Source organism: Xenopus laevis, chromosome 5L (assembly GCF_017654675.1).
Source record: "Xenopus laevis strain J_2021 chromosome 5L, Xenopus_laevis_v10.1, whole genome shotgun sequence".
Classification (NCBI taxonomy): Eukaryota; Metazoa; Chordata; class Amphibia; order Anura; family Pipidae; genus Xenopus; species Xenopus laevis.
Window position 1 is genome coordinate 5338541 of NC_054379.1, and position 23918 is coordinate 5362458.

The 23918-nt window shown below is 39.2% G+C and overlaps 1 protein-coding gene across 1 annotated transcript in view; it reads left to right on the top strand.

Moving 5' to 3' along the window:
• lhcgr-A (luteinizing hormone/choriogonadotropin receptor) overlaps nucleotides 1-23918 on the top strand; it is a 63485-nt gene that overhangs the window by 8138 nt on the left and 31429 nt on the right. Inside the window, 3 exon segments of the mRNA NM_001256261.1 lie at nucleotides 3909-3983; nucleotides 18501-18575; nucleotides 20292-20366. Of these exon segments, the coding sequence (NP_001243190.1) occupies nucleotides 3909-3983; nucleotides 18501-18575; nucleotides 20292-20366 (225 nt within the window).

Genomic DNA, 23918 nt, shown 5'->3' on the forward strand with positions numbered 1-23918 from the left:
TTCCGCTGCAGACAATGTATGGAAAAATTTGATTGGTTGCTTCCCAGGTATACATTTACTCTGTGCTAAGAAATGGGCGCCATGATTGGGTGATTGCCCACTCCCAGGATATAAAAGCAGAGAAGAGGTATCTAAAGGCAAAGTTACGTTTTACCCAAAGCAGTTGAAATTATTTAACCTACAAGGCCATAATAATCAATGGCAATTACCTGTTCAGGGTCCCTAGGTGTTTACACATAGAAGCGATTCCTCTAGAGCAGTGCTGTGGCCTGAGACCCTCCCCTCTTTTGTGGCACCCCACATGAAAGTCTGCCTAAAATTGCTTGTCTTGTGTAAAATTTAAAAGGTATCAGATTAGCTGGCCCCTGCAATTTTTAAACCTCAAATTCAGACTATACACTCCTGCATTGTTTCACACCTGTAATCCCCTCTGCATTGTTCACACTTGTGACACCTCTATTGTTTACTAAAGTCCTGTACTGTTCACACCTGAGACCCAGACTGAAACTGCCCACGTTGTTCACCTGTTCAAACTCTATACAAACTGCTGGAGGGGCACCAACACTGTCACTGTATGTAGCACCGTATGAACTGTTGCTCTTAGAGTGGTCCTGATAGGTTTCCCTGTCTCCTGCTGTATTCTGCCTTCCCTATACTCCATGTGTGTCATTTGGTATTTTGGTGTGTACCACCATTAATGTAGATATGGTCTTAAAAGTTTTTGTGGTAACTTACATTATCGGCCCTCCACCACGTAGGCTAGAAAAATTCCAGCTCTCGATGCCACAGAAGTTGGACAGCACTGCCCTAGAAGAACCACTCAAAGGGGAGTATTTATTAACATTGGAGACAAATGTCACTGGTCATGTTGTTTATAGCAGCCAGTCAGATACTTGCTTTTGTTTTCTAACAATGTATGTGACTGTTCAAATAGAATTACTGATTGGCAGGGTCAGACTGAGCCAGCGAGATACCAGGAAAACACCTAGTGGTCCCCGGCATGTGGATGTAATGTTCAAGGGGAGCCATTTCCATACATTTGTGTGCACCAACACAATTTATTTTCCTTTTACTGTTAAGTTAAATGTATTATCCGGTGGTCAATGCATCAAGGGGTGCTGTTATTTTGTGAAAGAAGATCCTGCGCCGAGTGCAACTCCTCGTACTTAGCAAGCAAATGACTCTGCTGTCGCATTTAAACATGCATGCCCTGACCTTCCTTCCACTCTCCGGTGCAGGTCACAGAATAAACAAGGAGCTGCCTCGGCTACGGAATCAATTTATGAGAAACTAATGTTCTCAGAAAATTGTATTATCGTGTTCCTAATGTGTATTGTTTAGTCTAACGCAATTTCCCATTTGCACTGAAATCTCTTTAATGATAAATGGTCATTAAACAGAACGTAATGCTTTGTACCTTCCAGCCAGCGCTGCCCGGAATGGCTTGGCCTCTTTAACACAAAGGTAGAAGCAAAAGCAATGATTAAACCAGATTAACCCTAGTGTTGGATTTGCAGCTGGCCTGATGGGAGGCTTTTCTGACTTCTGGGTTTGAAAGGTGAATTTAGTGAATGTGCAGATGGAGCAAACTTTGTTTTGGCATCACAAAGCTTACACTGTGAACTGCTTCATAAGGGGTCAGCTCATTAACTTTAAAGGAAACAATTCATGATAATATATAATATATATATATAGACAAATACAAGAGTCCTCTGCACTCGAGTCTATATGTATTTTGTGGTCACAGCCTCATTGCACCCCCGCCTAATGGTTTTAAAAATTAGTGGTGAGCACAACTTTCCCTTGTTTGTTTTATATGTGTATATATATATATATATATATATATATATATATATATATATATACTGTATATATATATATATATATATATATATATATATATATATATATATATATATATATATAATTCTCCAGTGAGTATCCGCACTCCAAGGCAATATAGAAAAGAGAGGGGTGCACGGTAATTTTGCATACACCAATTGGTCTACTTCCAACAATTCGGCCAAATCCCTGTGCCTTGTGCACTGAGGAAGGGCCATGTGGTCCCAAAACGTTTGATTGTGGTTGTAGTGTCTGATAGCACCATGGAATAAACTTGGGATCACCCCAGTTGCAGCATCCAAAGGTTTTGGCTTCTTTTTCAAATTAGATAATGCATGTCCCATCTGCTTTTTTAATTTAACTCACTGTGCCTGATTTACCACTGCCCCAGGCAGGGTCAGACTTGGCCTTCTCTCCTTCCCTACTGGCCAGATCTTTGGAGATCTCATGAGCCCGTTAGCAAGTCCCCTCACCCCTCCTTTCTGCACTCAATGGAGAATGGAATTCGGCTGATATGGAGAAGTACCCCTGAGCAGGCTGACAGCAGCTGGATATTTGCTTCATGTAGCTCAGTGTGAGAGGTTACTGCCCTAATGTGTTACAGGCATAGACAGGTTAGTGGCCCTGCAGTGCAGGAAACATTTCCCATGCCTGCCCTTACCTGGTGGCTACATGAGTCACAATCCACAGAAGCACCTGCTTTGGTTATTTTAAAGGATGGTCACAGAGGCACCTACTGCTCAACCCGGGTCAATCCTGACTGCCACAGCCCACATCTGTAGTGTTTCATTGTAACCTTAGCTCCCTACTGACCTGCTGATGCTTTCCCAGTTTTCTGTAACTGGGGGGTATTATACACAAATTTGCCATTGTGCCATCCTGCTATGAGTTCTGGGGGTATTATACATGAAATTGCCACTGTGCCATCTTACTATGAGTTCTGGGAGTATTTATACATGGAATTCCTACTATGTCAGCCCCCTTCCCTGCTGGCTGAAATATGCAGGCCCCAAGCAGTGGCGGAACTACTAGGGGAAGCAGGGGGTGCGAGCGGGCCAGGGCCCGCACCCCCTCAGGGCCCCCCGGCAGTCCGTGAAAATGCGGCCAAATGCGGCGGTACGGAGGGGGCGGGGCCCGGCTGTGCATCACGCACCAGGGCCCGCCCCCCTCAACGAACGCTACTGGCCCCAAGAGGACAGAGGAGGTATGCAATGGGGTGTGGGGGACAGGAGTTTGAGAAGGAAGTGAGGATAGTGGGCCCTTAAAGTGGCAGCCCTGGTGTGTCCCAATCTTCCAGTCCTACACTGGACCCAGGCGCAACATTTTGGAGAAAGAGCCCACACGGCTGCCAGGGAGACTTGTACTTAATGCCTTGAGCTGCTGGCAAGCTAGCACTATGAATGATGCTAAATCTAGATCCAGTCGATGGAAAACCTAATTTCCACCCACCTCTGGCATTCACTACTAGTGTCGCTTAAAGGAAAACCCTACATCTCTTTATGGATTTGTACCTTGGCCCACTTTAATAAATAAAGCTGACTATGGCACACGAATGCTCCGTAGCCACTGAAAAAGTACCAAGGGGCACAACATTTACATCAGTATCTACTTGGTTCATTTAAGAGCAATAGTATCAGTGACGACCACTTGACAACTGGAAAAAGGGGGGGGGGAGGCAATAAATTTGAAACCTATAAAAGAAGGCAAACTAAAAAGTTAGCTTTAAGTTAAATTAAATGTGAACTGCCCTTTTAATACCCTCCTTAAGAACTACAAAGGTCTGGAGATCATGGTCAACGGCAGAGGTTCTGAAAGTCAAGAGAACCAGTCACCTGGATAGTCTGTGACCCGCAGATATTCCATTCATTCTCTCTTTCCAGTTCTATGTTGTTAATGTTTTTATGATGTGAAATGTAATTCAGAGAAATTCCACCAGAGCAGATGTGTAGAACAATGTCTCCTTTTCTGCCATTAATGTCTTTGCTTTGCCAGAAACCCACTCACCAAAACCCAAGTCCTAAACAGGGTTCATCCGTCTGATTTCTTTCTTTTTCTTTCCCTTTTAGGCTGTTTAGTCATTTCTGTTTTAAAATTATCCCATCAGAGGTCTTTCAGCATTTCCAGCAAGACATCACCAGCATGTAAGTCCTTTTGGTCTTGTCTGAATTATTGTATATGCTTGTACTCTTCTATGATGTATGTTTACTTATTGCATATTAAGATGGAGTTCCAGTTTTGTCCTCTGATACAGGAGAAACACACTTGAGGTGGCAAAACGCAGGCAGATCTGCTCGTTTGCAGAGGTTGGCAAATGAGTGGATCTTGCTCCTATATGCCCAACTTGAGTCGGCGATATCGGGCTGATCCAGTTCTGGGCCCTAGGGCCTAATGATTGGATAACTAAGCCAGGAATGCAGGTGGTCAGTGCGTTCCTTTTACTCATGGGATTTTTAAACCTGCCCAATTGATATCTGGTCAATTTTAGGCCAGATATCAGTTGGGGAAGCCCATCGTAGGGCCCCCTACACTAGCCAATAAGCTGCCGACTTGCAAACACCATCAGTGCAGGATTAAACTAAATATGTTATGCATATATGATGTATTTTTGCTATTTTGTGCTATTTACCTCCTACATTTCAAGCTGGCGGAGAATGTCAATTTCTCCTTTGCAGGTGTAATACTTTTCGACACACAAATTACAGGAAGGAATTTAACTCAGCCATTTAAAAATGTATTTTGACTTGACTTGTATTTCCATTCATAAACTTCCACTGTAACAAATGCTTGCAATGTGCCCCACCGTGTTTGAATGAACCCGCCATATGCACGCTTTCTTTAATATGCTTATTATGTTAATTGCCTACGTTGTTGCTGAGATTGCTTCGTAGATTAGTCTCCCCATGCAAGAATGACGTTTCTGGGAAGAAAAGGAGAATGTTCATCATTTCATTGAACTGATCTTGGCAAAGACATGTTAAATATATAACCTTGAACCTTTTACAGTCAAGATAGTATGCTTGTCTACACATACAAATACCGAGCACTCATGGGACTAAATTTATGTGCACAAAAAAAATAAAATTTCATAATGTAAGTCGACTTTCAGTCCTACACAGAGGACCTTTCTCAAGATATCACAAACAGTTCCCCAACGGGTTCAATAAAGGGCATTTGCACTGAAACCTTATTCATAAAAGGTTCTTGCATCCCAATACACTCCTTACACTTCTGCACGTTGATTCATTATGAACAATAGGCAAGTGTGACACAAGGGAACCCTGGATCTGCCTCCCGAAGGGCATTAATAAACAAGTTAGAAAGCAAAAAGGGCCAAGGACAGACTCCTGCGGTACCTCAATAACAGAATTTATCCAAAACTCTCTGTAATCTATCTCTCACACAGTTCTTTATGCAAGTACAAATATAATGTTCCAGGCCAATATTTCTTAATCTAATCTTGTGGTACTGTAGCTAATGCTGATCAAAGTCTAAGTAAATCACATCCACTGTCATGCCAGACTCTAGGTTTCTGCTCACCTCCTCATAGAAGGCAATTCAATTAGTCTGGCAAGATCTATTATGCATAAACCATTTACAAACTCATTGTATTGTGATTTGCAGTGTATTAAAGGATCATATCCCTTATTAAACTTTCCACAGGAATAAATTAGATGTTGATAATGAAGAAACCATTTACTTGCTGTGCGTTTTTCTAAAAAAAAAAAAAAAAAAGATATATAAATATACAAAAATGCAGCGCTAAGGATCTTTCTCCAGTCACATAAATTACAATGGGAAACTGCTGCCAGTTCAAATCATTCTGGTTTTCTTTGGGAAGTTTGCCCTTTTAAAAATTGAAAACAGCTCTGTATTGTAAATGATGCTGTAAGAGGCTGTCTACAAAGCAAAGAAAATACAGTTGTAAATACCTGTTACAGTTTTACAATAATTAGTTTAGATCTGCTAATATTGGGGTGCCCACTGTAACTAAGCATCAGAACACTTTCTGACCAATCACTGTAGCCTAATATTCCATTTTAATTTGGATTAAAAAAAACCTTCAATTCATGTGCCAAACATAGAGGTTTGCCATACTTTCCATTAAACATTATTACATAGTACAATGTGCCATGGAAACCCATAGTTCTTGTGCCATGGAAACCCATTATCCAGAAAGCTCCAAATTACGGAAAGGCACGTATCCCATAGGCTCCATTTTATCCAAATAATCAAAAACATTTTTCAAATCATTAGATTGAAACTAGGATATCATTAATCCTTATTGGAAGCAAAACCAGTCCAGTTGGTTACACTTAGGGGCAGATTTATTAAGGGTTCCAGTTGTGTTTTCCAAAAAAATTTCCTAGAGTATATTTAAGTCAGAAATCGATTTTTCGGATTTAAAAAAAAACAAACTTAAATTTTTCGAGATTTATTATACCCTGACCCTGGAAATAGTTCAAATCCAAAAATACGCCATCTAAAACCTGTCGAGGTCATGTAGGAGTCAATGGCAGATGTCCCTCGAACCATTTGAAGATGTTAATAGCCTTTGTGATGTTTTTTCTGTTTCACTCTAAACTTTTTTTCCCACGGAAAACTCAATCAATTTCGTTTTTGGGTTGTTAACCCCCAACTTCACTGATTCGAGTTTTTTACATTTGCGTTTTTTCTTAAATTAGAAACCATTCGAGCTGTGAGTTCATTCCAGGTCTTAAAAAGCTCACATAGCTCTAAAATTCAACATTTAATAAATAACCCCTGAAGGTATGAAGATCTAAATTATGGAAAGATCTGTTATCTGGAAAAACCCTAGGTTCCAAGCATTCTGGATAACAGGTCCCATACCTGTATAGCTATAATAAGCTATTATAACCTGTTTGAATCAAAATCACAGTGGAACACTAAAACCACTCTGGGATTCCATCTGGGAAATGTAAATAATGTCTATTTTCTTTCCATGGGAGAAATTCTAAAATATTTCAATGGCTGAGGTATAATAACTACTCATGCAAAAGATAGATATTAGAGATAGTGAGATAGCCATTGTCTGTTCAGCAATACTCTTGGAAGAGAAATACGTCTTATAAACAACTATGAATCATTTTGCAATAAGAAGAATCACAAATAGTATCATAGATCATCATCATTTATTTATACAATGCCAGCAAGTTGCGCGGTTTTATTAATTTATTATGAACAGGGGTCTGACTTTTAACAAACAAGGTTTACAGAGTAAATATAGGACCAGAGAGCTTAACTCGCAAGAACTTACTCCAACAAATCTATAAGAACATGAAACTGAGAATAATTCACTTAACAGTCAATGGGCGTCAAGAATTTTTATGCGCAACAATTTTTCTTGCTCCAATTGGGAGTTTTTTCTTGTGCCAATGTTTTAGTCTCTGCAACATTTCTGTCCAAATTTTTTACACAGTTTTACTATAAAATTCCCAGATGGCAGAATTCTGAATTTCACCGCCAATCCATGGCTGGTGAAAAAATTCACTCATCATAATGGTCATGGTGAAGTGTCAGCTCCATGGGGAACTTTAATTGTGTCTTGAAAATTCTACCTGCAAAAGATAGGAGGGGTATTTTTATGTCAGGAAACCAATGGTGCCATTAAAAATGATGAGTATCCTATTAATATTGCCATTTTATAGGGCATATTTACTAAAGAAATGCCAAGTGCCTAAACATTGGAGCATTTGGTCATATTTTACCCAAAATTCAACATTTACACCCAGATTTCCAGGATAATTGATGTTACCTGCAGCTTTTAGCTGATTGCCTTGCCTGTAGGACAATTCAAAACATAGGGTAATGTTTGAAAGATAGACAGACTGGTTCTTTGGGGCATGATATGGAGCGATTTTCCTCCTATAAAGGTAGCCTTCCGTATTAAAAATGTGCCCTACAGTAGGGGGCCCATTTACTTAGTTCGAGTGAAGGAATAGAGGAAAAATAGTTCGAATTTTGAATGTTTTTTTTGGCTACTTCAACCATCGAATGGACTACTTCGACTTCGAATCGAACGATTCGAACTAAAAATTGTTCGACCATTCGATAGTCGAAGTACTTTCTCTTTAAAAAATACTTCGACCCCCCCTAGTTCGCCACCAGACTTCCTAACAATTTTCTGATCGAAGGATAGTCCTTCGATCGATGGATTAAAATCCATTATTCCTTTGATAATTCAATCGAACGAATTGCGCTAAATCGATACTCGAAGTCGAAGGATTTCAATTCGGCAGTTGAATATCGAGGGTTAATTAACCCTCGATATTTGACCCTAGGTAAATTTGCCCCTTGGAGTCAGAGCACATAAATTCATAGCAAATGAGGCATTCCTAATTTCGTACATTTGTGGAGTCCCAAAATGGCCAACCAAACTGGAGTTTTTAAAACGGATGGCCTAAACACTAGCGCAATTGCACGTACGATATGAGGCAAATAGACACAATTAAATTAAAATCTTCGCTGTTGGGATGTCGTAACCTCAGACAAGGAATTTGGAGGAATGTCTTTCTCGTGTCTCGTGATGTCCATTGGTGTCCTCAGTATTTTTCTGTTTTTGATTGCTATTTATTTGTGTTGGTCAGCTCAAATTGAACTGCTTTCATTGCTTGATATCATTTTGTGCCTAATATTTTGATGTCGCATTTGGGAACATTTGGTACTTTGACTTGGTGATGCTTTATGTTTATATGATCCTTCCTCCAACGTTCTCCCCAGACAGAGTTATCTAATTGATATATCTCTAGTCTGGTGTGTGTTTCATAATTTACCCTCTCTATTTTGACAGCGATCTACTTTTCTGATGCTATATTGCATTTCATTTTCAGCCGGCATCATCCTTCAAGACAGTTAAACATATGTTCCATGCTTAATTCCGCAATAGCAAATACATCATACGCTGTCATTTATTGCCCTGCTTTTCAACCCCGTCCTACGATTACTCAAGTTTAAAATAAGTGATTTTATTTTATTTCCATGAAATAAATTCTTTGAATAACATATGAGGGCTGTGAACTCTACAATGTTGTCCAAGCCCACTTTCTGTCAGACTCTGCCATCCCTTGGGTATAATAAAAAATATAAACTGATTTTGACTTGAGAAAAAGAATCCCTCATAAATATCCCACATTTTCTTCTTACATCAAGGCCAAGCCCAGGGTAGTAGCCTACTCAAAATTTTAGAAAAACTAAAATTTGGAGAGATTTATTATACCCCAAAGCTGCTAAAAATCCAAATCTGAAAATACTCCATCTCAAACCTGTCGAGGTCATGTAGAAATAAATGGCAGATGGCCCTGAAGATGTTTCTTGACATCACGATCTGAGTTGGTTTTCGGCCAATAAATTCAAGCAGTCATGGCGACAAAGTAGAGTTTTTAGGGCATCAGCTCAAAAAAAGTTGCACAATTCAAATTGACTCACAAATTTGTTATTTTTCAAGAAGAATAATTAAATTTGTGGATGGGAGTTAGGTTGACTTTGTTTTAATTTAAAAAAAAAATTAGATTTTTAGAAAATAACCCCCTTGATCTTATGCATGATGTGTTTATACTTTTGGGGGCAGATTTACATAGGGTCGAATATCGAGGGTTAATTAACCCTCGATATTCAACTGCCGAATGTAAATCCTCCGACTTCGAATATCGATTTACCGCAAATAGTTCGATCAAACTATTTTTCTTCGACCTAAAAAACATTAGAAAGCCTATGGGGACCTTCCCCATAGGCTAACATTGCACTTCGATGTGCAATGTTTAGGTGGCGAAGTAGGGGGTCGAAGTTTTTTTTAAAGAGACAGTAGTTAGACTATCGAATGGTCGAATAGTCGAACGATTTTTAGTTGGAATAGTTCGATTCAAAGTCGAAATAGCCAATTCGATGGTCGAAGTAGCCAAAAAAAATCATTCGAAATTCAACGTTTTTTTTTATTCTATATCTTCACTCGAGCTAAGTAAATGGGCCCCATAATGTTTGGTGAATAGATAATTTTACTATTAGGGGTGGCTGACCTATCATCCTTGACCTGAAGGATCCTCAGCACATGGCACATTTGCAAACAATTTTTACGTAACTAACATGGCATAGTGTGTTGGCACTTGGCACTTTGTGTTAAGGTTACCGCAACATGGTGAGGTCCATTTATTAAAGGTCAAATTTTAGTGGTATTGGTGCTTTTTGAAACCATGATTAAACCATGAAAACCATGAATGCCATGAAAATTATTAAAAGAGCCGAATATAAAAAGTGCAAATGGAAAAAAATGCTTAATGATCCGAATATAAATATGAAAACCTCTAACAGTTCAATTTTTTTCTTACAATTACTAGCGAAAAATTTCCAAAAACCTCTAAAAGTCTGAATGGCTAGAAAAAGTTCCAATAGAATCAGTGCAGCTCCCATTGACTTCTGTGGGACCATGACTGCTTGTCAAAGTTTTGTATTAGAGTTTTTTTGTGGTTTTTACACTTCCTAACTTGCATACACTTCATATTTCAGAGAAATAAAAAAAAAACAAATATTTAGTATAAAAATATGATTCATGGGAAAAAAATGGAAATCCTAATGTTAATAAATGGGCCCTTCATCTATTTTGCACTTACCGACTTACCGATTTGTTTTGAGATGGTGATGAGTAAACCACTTGAAATGCATTTTGATCTCAATATTTTTTAATTGTCTGGACAAGAATAGGCTTGCCAGAATCATTCAGAATAATAGTACAATTTCAAGTGAACATCCAAAAATAGGTTTCTCTATATGATAGAACCTTCGGGGCATATTTATCAAGGGTCGAATTTCGAATTGAAAAAACTTCAAAATTCGAATTCAAAAAGACCAAGCGAAATTAAGTCTAAGTTTTTTTTTTGGTGAAATAGGTCCGTTTTTGATCGAGTAGGTCTATATTCGAATGGTACGAATCAAAGAAATAGCGCATTCGATCGAATTCAATTCAAAGTTTACCCCAAAAAAACTTTAATTTGTCAAAATCCACCAATTGACTCCAAATAGGTCATAGAAGGTCCCCCATAGGCTAAAACAGCAATTCGGCAGGTTTTAGATGGCGAATGGTCAAAGTCAAATTTTTAAAGAGATAGTACATAATATATACACACACATAACCTCTTGGTAGATCTTTTTGCCCTATCCACAAAGGCCTAATTAATTAATTGAAATTAATTAATTGAAATTAAAAAATGGGAACATAATTACGATGGGTCCTCACTGCAAATATTCATAGGAATTTAATTTCAAGTAAAAAAAGTTAATATTTCCAGTTTTTAAGAAGTAGTTGCCGCTAAACTTTTTGCACATTTTTTTTATATAATACGTGATAATTGTTTTCAGTCATGAAAAATTTGTCCTCTTGAGTTGGAAAAATCATCAGGAGTTAGTAAAGATGAGTAAATTACATCCCAAAAAAGCATATCAAACATTACTAAGCCTTCAAACTGATTTTTACAAATATGAATAAATACAGCCCATAAAGCAGTGGAGTGACATGTATTTTTCATGATTTAGTGCCTAATGCCAGAGCTTCTCTTCTGAAATATTGTCTTTATTGTGTTGAATAGCAAAGAGGAACAAAACAACCAAGATGAATTCTTACAGAGCACAACAGGATAACCATTCAAAAAGTCTAAATTTCTCCCGACATTTTAATAACCGATATTTATACTCGTATTCATTGTGGCAACGGGGGAATGGTCTATCAAATAGTGAGGTCGCATCAGTCCAGTCCAAATAATCATGTGCATAGAGGACTGAACACCTGATTAACCAAAATACGGTTTGGATTTGGACATAGTGAAATGGGTCAACGACTAAATTCCATCCAGACTCAAAACAAAAAGCAGAACGTTGAATGGAATTAAATGGATATTAACTACAACTCCTCCCCTATCTACCCCTGACTACCCCTTTTTCTCTATAAGTTACTTTCTTTCTCTTGTTGTTATTTGTTTAATACACTCAAAGGGGTTGTCCAGGGAAGCCTCCTCTACCTTTGTATCCAAGAAGAAGTAACTACTGATAAGGAATAAGTGCTGATGAATACTTGCTCCATGCAGGAAGCTGCCATAAATCTTTATCTCGGATTGACTGTCACTTGTCGGTTGCTTTCCTTCCTGAAGAGTAACCTTCAGAAGATCAATGCAAAAGCTTAGACACAAAAGGGTCCCTAAGGGGATGTAAAAAAAACTCTAGTAGACTATGTACATAGTTGGGTTTTTACTGTGAATTGCATGCCAGAGCTTACTGTATAATGTTCTGTAAGACAAAGCAAACGTGGAGAAAGGGGTAGTATTCACTGAGGCTGGAAAAGTCAGTACAGATGTTGGGACTGATGAGTCATCACCTGTCAAACAGGGCAGTGTTGGACTGGTTGGGTTCGGCCCACTGGGGCTGCCACGATAGGGGCCCTGACTTTTTTCCCTTTTGATTTTTAATTTTGATTACCCCTGAGGAAAATATTTCTTTGGTTGAAAAGCGTTGAGCTAACGATATTCGTTTTGTGATAATTTTTGTAAACTTTTTTGATGTAAAAAACCTTAATTTTGAGATAGAGTGTGCAATCCTTCTTTTGATTTTTGACCATTATAACCTTGGAGACTCGTATGTGGAGCCTCCTCTGGATTAGCACCTCACAATATCCACTTGAGTGTGCACTTCTATCCTTATATTTCTATACAAGTCGGTGCATTGACATCCCCCTCCACCAACTTTGGGGCCCCCGATTCCCCCCTGCTCCAACTTCAGGGCCCCTTTACCAGCTGCCCACAACCTTCTTCTAGCCACCTCACTCCTGCCCGAACTGCACGTACTGTACCTGATTTTCTTGCATTGGTTGGGAGAGATCACAGAGCGCAGAATGGCAGGCAGCTAGGAGCGGATCTGGGCCAACTGGGACCATAAGAGCCGTGGGCCCACCGGGTTTTTTCCTGGTGTTCCTCCGGCCCAGTCTGACCCTACAAAAGGGGAAAGGGGTGAGGCTCTCTGTCCAGGAATTAAGTAAGTAAGCAGGTGAAGCTGAGAGGGAATTCAAAAGCTACAAATTTGCAATTTATTTTTAATTTATGAATGAATTTGCCCTAATAGCGGCTGAGTCACAAAGCAGTTTTCTGAGATATTCAGGCTGCCAGTGTACCAGTATTTGTCAGATAAAAGAACCCTGTTAGTAAATAAAACACCGGCGACCCATACCTGCTTGGGAATTACATTGGACATCAAAAGAATGTAGAGAAATACCTTTTTAACAAGTTAGGAAACATTTTTTCATTAAGAATATGGATGACTAGGCTAAATATTACTCGGTTGCCTGTGATAGGATTTACAAACATGACCTATTCTGCCACTATTGCATGTTGTGTTTTATCAGCCTGTTTCTCGTACAATGCTTCTCTGAAGTTATGCCAGAACTTTCTACATGAATGGTCACCAACACTTTAGCCATTGTCTTCAGCCACATATCGCATCAAAATTTCATCCATCAAAGTAACTTGGGAGCTAGCCAGCCAAGGAATTCTTGTATCCCCCATCCCAATATTAACCACAACCCATAACAGCATGAGAATGAAACATTATATTGCTCATATTGTCAGATATCTGCAGGTTATGTCACCGCTTCTTTGCACAATTGTGTAAAGAATAGGGAGAAACAGAACATTTTGTCCCCACCAGTTTAACTGCATCACTTGAAGTTACGTCTGTGTGATCAAACACCAAGAAAGATTGATTAAATACAAGAACAAGGTTACAACTTTCTGTAAATGTTCGGATGTATATTCCATGGCATAATGGAAGTTCACCATAACATAAAATTGGGGTTTAGTATGGTATAGCAACTTTTCAAATCCCATCTGGTTCTTAAGATCCCTGGTAACCTAAAAACAGACTTCGAGTCTGCAACTATCACATATGATGCCAAGATAGGGATGAGTTTCTCTTGATGAAAAGTTGATGGACCATTGCTTTGAACATCTGCTCTACAGCGAATGGGACCCCTAGCAGACCAGAAAAGCAGTTTTTGCAGTATCATATAAAGTTAAGGGTAAGACTTTGCATGTTGGGTACAAAAATGTAGATCTAACTAATGCAACATCAAACCAAACCTGATGTATCCTCAGTGTTGGACTGGTTGGGTCCTGGACTACCGGGGCTGCCACATCAGAGACCTCCAACCACCCATCCTCCAACTTTAGGGCCCCCGACCCGCCCTCGCCCCCCCCTCTTTCAACTTTAGGGCCCCTGATCCCCCCTCTTTCAACTTCAGGGCCCCTTTGCCAGCCACCTGCAGCCCTCCACTAGCCACCTCCCTTCCTGCTCCTGACCAGCACATACCAGATTTTCTTGCATCAGTCAGCCTTGGGAGAGATCACTGAGATCCAAGTGGCAAGCAGGTGGTAGCATATCTCGGCCGGCGGGGCCCACAAGGACCGCAGGCCCGCAATGGTTTTTCGCAGTGTCCCGCCCAGTCTGAAACTGCATATATTATTGAATTCAGTTAGTGAAGGAGATTTCTTTTGGGAAAAAGTGGTGAAGAAAGTTTTTTTGCAAAATATTACTTGTGCTCACACCAGAATTTTTAATTTGGCACAGTTCATAATACAGTGTTTTCAATTACAGTATGTGTGATTCATGCCATACCATTAGATTTAAGTACCAGTCTGTGAATAGACCTTTGAATGCCTCCTCTTCTCTATGCTGTCTATGTTGCTGTTGGACCTTGTCCACAATATCCAGAAGTTAGAATATTCTTTTTTATAGCCCTATTTAGCAAAGCATCATTTTTATTTATCAACGGAAAATATGGATTATTTAATAATAAAGCTTTGTGTTATCAATGTATTATAAAAAGCACAGCTCTGTTCTCCCCCATTTGCTCTTTGGCTGACTCAATCACCTCAATCATCTCGGATTTTCACCTGTCCCACATCCTTCTCTGATCCCAGTCTCCCAAAATGAATTTTTCTCACTATGGATCTGACTACCGTCCTTCCTCTCTCCCACAATTCATGGTGCTGTCAGAGGTTCAGCTCCACACAAACACTCCTGGACAAACTAATCTCTCCTAAATAAATCAAGTTGTCTATTGTTAACGTATCCCACAGAACGGAATACTGTTCCGCCTGACTTGAGCTGGAATGTGAAATGTTGATATGAAATGTTTGTTCTTTTAGGCAAAGTGCAGGGTATCCTGGAGCTCCTGTTTGTTTCATAAGAGCTGAGCTTTAGCTTTGAATCGGTGTTGCAGAAGAAGGGAACCCTCATCATTTCTCAAACAAGGGGTAGGCAACCTTAAAATTGAGATGTACCACATTTCAGGTGGAAGTCATCTAAGAAATGTTGTGGAACTTAAAATGTGATCCCAGTAAGAATATATCTGGTCATTGCTAGTGTATTACTTTCATTTCTCTCCACACTTTCTCCTATTGATTTATAACATGCAGGCCCGGACTGGCAATCTGTGGGTTCTGGCAAATGCCAGATGGGCTGCTGTAAGGTTCCATAGACAGTCACTATTTAGTGGGCTGGTGGAGGACTATTTGGGCCTCTGTGTACTTTGAATGCCAGTGCCTATTTTGACTCCCAGTCCGGACCTGATAACATGACAATGTAAACAAATGTCCTGTTGGCAGGGTCCTTGAATGTCGCAAAGTGATATTAATATAAGCTGGTAGCACATGGGGTGCTCTTCAGAAAGCTGACAAGTGCCTGAGATCACAAGAGAGCTCTGACAAATCAATGGGAGACCACAGCAGCCTATAAATTCCAAAAAACCAAAAAGATAAATGAATAAATAAAAATAAAGACCAAATGCTAATCTTCTAAGAATGTCACCGTCTCCATCAAGGTAAATGTTTATTGTAAGAGACCTTCCCTTTTAGTTGTTTTAACTGTCTGCATAGTCCAGTTCACACACTGATCTACTGCAAGAATAGGTTGTACTTGGTTGTTTGGTTTAGTAATAAATTAAAGTGCTTGTCACGTTGCATTAGGAAATTATCCTCATAAGCTCCTGCCAGATGCACCAGGGAGGGGGTAAAATGTAACCCTTTCAGTTAAATACTCTGGATCTGTTCCTATTTCCTAAGTGCTTGAAGCTCATTCCATCTGAACTTCCTGTAGGTTGTCAATCCCTTTCTCTTTTACCTGCAGCCCAAGGTTAAAACTGTCCTTACTCTTTGGATGTTACTCCAACTCACATCCAAGAGCATAGGTCCTGCTGGGAAACCAGAAGCTATACACAGAGGTGGATGCAGCATGACTTTTTTCTGACTGCAGAGCCTTAACAAAGACCCACCAAGCCTGCACAATGATGGATATTTCTTACAGTATGGATGGATTTAATAGGGAATTTAAAATTAGGTTTTCATCTCAATTGATAGCTGTCACAGTCACAATGGTACCATGATTCTCACTGAGGCAGGTGTTAATGTTTCAATGTACATGACTGGAAGTGTGAATTGTTGTGAAGCCGCCGGGTAAGGATGTCAAAGCAGCATTGTACATTGATGACAAAAGGTGTCTCGGGCCCCCTCCTCTGTTCAGGGATGGTTTTCTTTTGGCATAAATAGCCTCTTACACAGCTCTTTCAAACCATCTGTCCTCTCTATCCAAAATGTGCCCATTGTTGTCCTCAAAGGAGTGTCCTTGAGATGTAGATAGACTCCTGAGTCTAGTCCTGAGGAGTTAGCCCTTCTTTGTTGGTCCATTCTCTTACAAAATGATTGTTTTGTCTCCCAAATGTATACATATGAGCACTGGAGAGAAATAAAAGGTCAATGTCATTTTTAATCCATCCAAAAGTGGAGTCACATAAGTGTTATCTAACTAACCTGAAAAACATGAAGACCATTTGTCTGGAGGAATGGGCCCAAATCAATCTTGTGTAAAACATTCTGATCTTTAAGGTCGTTCTACCAACTGCAAAAAACACCAATTAACTCAATTTAAACAAAAGGTCTGAAAGTGGACCTTCTATACTAGGCTTTTAACAACTGGTTTCACATTAAGTGGACACAACGTTATACATTTGCTTCATGACAATGTAGTTTGATGGAGTGTTAGTTATGTGAAGGAGTGTTTTTATGATTATGTCCTAAAGAAAATCATGGGTAGTACTCATCTTGTTCCAAAGAGAGCCGGGCCAAGGAAAGGTGTTTGTCTATATGTATTTTGTGGTCACAGCTTCATTGTGCTACTACCAAATGGACTCCCCCTCCCCTCAGGATGTGTGTGCATGAGATACTTAGTAGAAGCGTGCAGGTGGTGTGAGCGAGGAAGGAGGTCCAACAATCCTCCAGGACTCTAAACTAGGGATAGGCAGAAAGAGGAGGTACATGCCCAACGCCCCCAATGGTGTGCCCTAGGCACTTGTCTCTTCTGCCTACCCCTAATTCTGGCTCTGATCCCAAAATACATAATATAACTTGACTAAGCTATAAATTTTATTGCTGACATTTTGAGGCAACAATATGTCCCTTCTTCGAAGACTTTGCTGTCTGGATATGTGTAATGATATGGAATAAGCAAATAGGAACTTGGATAATGAGTTTGCAGTTTATGTGAACTAATTGAATTTTGTTAAAGTGCCGCATAAACCTTTGCTTTCTTAAATAAGATCTATAGGTATTGGTAATGCTCTTTGTACATGTATAGACAAATGGCAATTTGAGTTAAGGTGGCCATACACTGGGAGATCCACTCATTTGGTGATGTCGCCAAACGAGCGGATCTCTCCCCGATATGCCCACATTGAGGATACGAACAGATACGGCCGTGATCCGACGGGATTTTTTACCCTGCCCGATCCACATCTGGCCGACTTTCGGACAGATATCGATTGGGGAAGCCCGTCGGAGGGCCCCATACACTGGCCAATAAGCTGCCGACTTGCTCTGTCGCCAGCTTTTATCGGCCGTGTATGGGGGCCTTAAGAGTTTTAGCACTGGTAAGGCTCCAGAATATACAGTGCAGTTATGAAATAATGTCCAGAGAAGTGCTACTAAGCTGATAAAGGTGGATAGAAGGTCTAAGTTATGAAGAAAGCCTGGACAAGTTGAGCTTGTTGGTACTGGAGAAGAGGTATTTTAGATGGGAATATGATATCTATGAACAAATATACTGTATAAATATGAAAAACTTTTGGATGATTTATACACCAGTAGATCCTCCCAGATCCCTTGAGGTTAAAAGAAAGGAGGTCACATTTTAATATCTAAAAGGGCATGGAAAGACTCAGAGAAGAAAGGCTGGCCAAGCTGGGATTGTTTTCACTGGAGAAGAGGCTTTTTATAAATATATATGAGGACTATACTTCTAATTCTCTGATGCTTTATTCACCAGTACATTCACAGGGGACACAAAGGCTTCCATTGAGATGAAACGAATGGAGGTTCCAGCTTAAGATATGAAAGGGTTCTTTTTGAGAGTTGTGAAGTTGTGCCCTTCTCTGTCTCCAAGGTTCTTTTACCAGTAGATACAAGAGCTTCAGGAAAGCACCTTTTAAGAAAGTGAGAAAATGAACGTATAGCAAAAAGATGATGGGGACAGGTCAGATTGACATCTTGGAGTTTGGAGGGAATTTTTCCCCCTTTGAGGCAATACGTTACATTCTACAAATATGTTTTATCTTTCAGAACAATTTCGGAAAGTGATTCTCTGGAAAAAATAGAGAGTTCTGCCTTTTCCAACCTCTCCAGCCTGACTGAATTGTACGTAACTATTTCCCTCTCTCCTTAATTTATTGCCTGGATTTTTTTCTGGATGTAATTCAAACATGTTTGCAGCCGGCCTACACTAATTAATGTTGTTATTTGTGTAGAGAAATGCTAAGTGTGTACCACATGCCAAAAGCACGTACGGACTTGATTTAAAATGAGGTTAAACATGAAGTCACCTTTTTACTGACAGATTCCAACTATAGTTGAAAATAGCCAAAAAAATGACTGTTAAAGAGCAGAAAATTGTCAGAAATATTATTTTTAAGTGTGTACTGTGTCCAGTAAAGCAGAGAGTTGCTATGGAAAGAATTAACTTTAATTGTAAAAAAGTTGTTGTTTTGTGACTGCATAGGAAAGATTTAGTCACACCAGCTATCTTAAAGGGAACACACGCCTTTAAATAAACTGTTAATATGATGTAGAGAGTGATATTTTTTATTTATTTGTGTTTTTTGAGTTATTTTTATTCAGCAACTCTCCAGTTTGCAATTTCAGCCGTATGGTTTCTATGGTCTGAATTCCCCTAGCAACCATGCATTGATTTGAATAAGAGACTGGAATGTGAATCGGAGAGGCCTGAATAGAAAGATGAGGAATAAAAAGTAGCAATAATGATACATTTGTAGCTTTAAAGAGCATTTGTTTTTTAGATGGAGTCAGTGACCCCTATATGAAGGCTGAAAAGAGTCGAGAAGGCAAATAAATCAAAACTATAAAAAAAATTAAGGCCAGTTGAAAAGTAGTAGAATAAGAAGTAGAATAAGCCATTCTATAAAATACTAAAAGTTAACTTAATGGTAAACTTAATGGTATAACTGTATGTGATAATATGCTGTTTGAAGGAACTTTTCAATTGACATGGGGTATAGGAATAGGCGTCCTTTTTCCATCATATTTAGTAATAGAAAACCACCCAAAATAATATGTGTGTGGATGGGACTTGCTTGCTTGGATACTATGAAATATACTGGAGGCCACTTTCACCATCAGTCAAGAGGTGGGTCTCACTCATGGTCAAACACAATAAATCCACTCCAGTAGTCCTATTAGCTGTTCCCCTCCATTCAACTTACACACGTGATTTCTGAGTTGTAGCTCACATGCTGAAGCGTGAAATAAACATGTAGTTTTGTTGTAGAACTTGGCCCTCTTGGACCCGGCACAGACCTAAGCTGCCATTGTAATGACCAGTGCCATCAACAGTAATGATTCATTCCTTCAATGTTGTCTTCAGCATCTCCCCATCTTGGACCTTGATAGGAGCCCGTGGCACTGCACATGCTCAGTGTGCTCTGGGCCGATGTTGAGAATTTACTAAGTTTACTGATTGTAGGAAATCATCAAAACATTAGCGGAAGTTACATCCGTCATATGGGGTCCTCTTGGGAACATCTACTCCTGTAGCACATTCCATATTCAGAAACCCTACTTCACCCCATTCTGGCCTTCTGGGATCATCTGTCCCCTATACAGTTTGCATGCATTGATAAGGGCTTCATTTCCTATTTAACAACAGCACATGCACTCCAGTGAATTCCATTTACTATTCAGCTTGTGACCTTTGTACATTATCCTGAAAACCTGTTACTAAATGTTTCATGACTGAAGAGGCGTGATCCAATGTGTGAGCCGCCGCTTCAAAAATCCATGAATTCAGTGCTTTAAAAAATATTTGGAACATCATCTTTTGTTTCATTTCTGTTTCAGAACCATCCAGAACACTAAAAATCTCATCCATATTGGCAAAGGGGCTTTTGGAAGTCTACCGAAATTAAAATACCTGTAAGATTTTATTTATATTTTTATATTTGTATATGTACAGGTATGGGATCTGTTATCCAGAAAGCTCTGAATCATAGGAAGACCGTCTCCCATACACTCTGTTTTATCCAAATAATCCAAATGCTAAAAAATTATTTCCTTTTTCTGTTTAATAATAAAACAGTCGCTTGTACTTGATCCCAACTAAGATATAATTAATCCTTATTGGAAGCAGAACCAGCCTATTGGGTTTATTTAGGTGGTTATTTATTAAAGTCTGAATGCTAAAAACTTTTAGAATCCAAATTTTTTGTGGAAAAAAAACCCTTGAATTTTTAGAGATTTATTATACCCAGAGGATGGAAAAAGTCCAGATTCGAAAATCCGTCATTTCAGACCTGCCGAGGTTGTATATAAGTCAATGGGAGAGGTCCCTATCCTATTTGGAATATTCTGTGGTCTGCGCTGGAATTAGCCAGAAAATTCGACTATTTCTAACTTTTCGGGCAAAAATCCAAAAAATATAGCTATTCGGGAAATAACTTGATTTTCACTTGATTTTTTGGTGTTTGTCCTGATACGATTTATTAATAAATAAACTCCAATCATGGATTCTAGTTTGGTCGGACTTTTTTAATTAAAATAGTCAGAAGAATATTTGATCAATAAGGCCCTAAATGTTTACATGATTTTCTAGTAGACTTAGGGGTTATTTGTCAAAATCCCAATTTATCTCATTATTTTCTGAAATATACTCCGACCAAATCTGCATGGGTTAATTCCCCTTATTTATCAATACATTATCCCGGAAATTTCCTGTGCGGGAAAAAAGTCAAAAAAATCATGAAAAATTCGGTTCATACTAATTTTTCCGATTTTCCACCGAAAACCACAAAACCTTCGGATTATTGCACGAAACCCAGCGCAGATCAGGATATCTTTGGGACCTCTCCAATGACTTATACACAACCTTGGCAGGTCTGAGAAGCTGGATTTTCGGATTCTGACTTTTTCCATCCTCGGGGTATAATAAATCACGAAAAAAAAATGTTAATTTTTTGATGTTATAGTAAAATAAAATAGAATTTTTCGAGTTTTTGGCATTCAGACTTTACTAAATAACTCCATTAAGGTGTGAAGATCCAAATTACGGAAAGATCCATTATCTAGAAAACCCCAGGCTCCAAGCATTCTGAATAAGAGATCCCATATCTGTAAATGGAAAATAATTCTGATGTGTAAAGATGATGAGCGTCTTTCAATGCAAAGATCTCATTTCTTCTGGGTTCTAAATGTCTTCATGAATCTGTGTGTAGGGCCCTCAAACATCATTGCATTCCAGAATCTCAATTGTTCCCTTTCTTTAAACGAGGATTAAAAAGAAGCCTCCAGTGCGCATAGAGAAATGAATCCTGATGTTGTATGAGAATCCAGTACAAATACCTTGTGGCTTGTTTTTGCTTTAATAAATAAACTTGACGATTTTTCAATAACTCATTATAAACATCCACAAATGACCCCCTTAACACTCGGTTATTTCTAGAAGCCCTTCAGGCTATAATTAATGCTGAACACTGCATGCCTATTTGCTTGTGTGCAATTAAAATAGTCATAAAAACCATGTACACTGGAAGACTATTACATTTTGCTAAAATGACACAAGGTCAAGTTGTCCTGGATTCTAGCGCAAGAACCTCGAGGAGCGTTCCGAACCATCTCTTGCTTTAACGGTTTCAATGGAATAAATAAACACAGATGGGTTATATATATATATCTAATGTGGGTCACAAGGTATCTCCTTACATAATATCTATGATTGGACTGCCATGTGTGTTAGACTGGAATCACCATAACTTCATTTGTGGGTGTATTTCAAGGAGAAGTAAAGCTTCAGAAGAACTGCTGTGAAGTACAATGGAAGTGCAACTCATCTGGCCAAATGAGCTATAAATGTACAAAAGATAAATCCACATTTGGCCAGTACAGTTGTACTTGTACTTTGCCTTGGGGTGCTCTCACCACCCAGTCCTTTGTGTATTTATGTTATTCTGTTGGACAAAAGGCACTACTTCTACCCCTGTCCATGTAATAGAGGTCTTACGCCTTTAAAAATTGGTGTTGGTCTGGGTGGTCTCTCCTCTTTAAAGGAGAAGGAAATACCTATTTACTTGGTGGTGCCAAGTGATTATATATACTAACCTCACACTCCAGGCCGGTGCTTCAGTAGAAAACTGAACCAGAGCACCAATGAGTGATCGGCTTCCTCCTTCTTCAAATTTCCCAGGGCAGACGCACGTGCAGTAGAATGAAATAGCCTTCTTCTTCTTCTTCGTTAAAGTTCGGCTTTTCGCGCTTCTGCACATGCGTATCCGTGCAAAGAAAGAATAGGAAGGAAGCCAATCGCTTGCTGGAAGAACCCTGGGCCCCAGGGTGTGAGGTAAGTATATACAAACACTTGGGGGTGACTCTTTTGGGACCCCAAGCAAATACTGCCTTGTTTCTCCTTTAATAGCCACCAGCAGGGAGGGATTAAACCTGTGAAAGCAATGTTTTGGCAATCTCTCATTATTAAAGCATATTGCAGGGGAGGACCAATCCTGTGGCTGAGACTAATGCCCAGGTCAGGAGAAACTTTTCCCAAGAGAACCATGCAGGGAGAAGCAAGTTTATGAAAAATAGGACCAGAATGGTTAGAACCACCATATGGGGCTTCACCTTGACGTGGTATGGTGGCTTACCAAGTTTATGATCATAACTTTGTAATTAAACCCCTTGTTTTTAAATAAACACATGCCCTAGACAGAAGAACAGGTGTCTTCCACTGATGCACTTGGACCCCTCGAACACATACCCACAGTGTATTTCCCACGTCACATAAGAATTAGCTAATCTCTAAGCTTCAGGTGGTTATTATTTAAAATTTTGAAAAAAATCTGTAGAGAAAACCCTGTCAAGCTTCTATAGAAGTCAATGAAGAGTATACATTTTTTTAAAAATCCATGTTAATTGTATGGTTTTTTTAAAGTCTAATTTTTTTAGACTTATTGAAAATGAATGGATTTTTTTTTTCCATGACATAATGCAAGTTTTTTAATGTCAGATTTCTCACAACTGTCCTAGTGACTTGGCAAAAAATTCTGATTCTGAAAAAAAATGTGATCGAGTTTTTTTGTTGTCTAAGGTATTTTAAACTCAAAAATTGATAACTCAGCCTCCACTTCTTTCATTTTTAAACAGATTCTTCCTGAGCCCCAGCTCCCCTCTCAATAAGGCCCCTGCTTTCTCTAGTACAGGTAGAAAGGCCACTTCCCTCTTCTTATGCTGGACAGAGAGCTAAAATAGCTCCCACATCCATATTTATTGAGAACCACCAGTTCCTCTGACCCTACCAGCACCAAAATCAGCATAAACCTTACCATGTAGGGAACCATAAATAAACATTTTAAGCACCAAATTTCCAATCAGATCCCTACAGCCCACCAATATGTTTTGTATGCTATGTAGTGTAGATAGTATGAGCAGCTAAGACTCCAAGAGTGGTAAGGAAGGGTTCCCAAAGGGTGTAGACCTTGG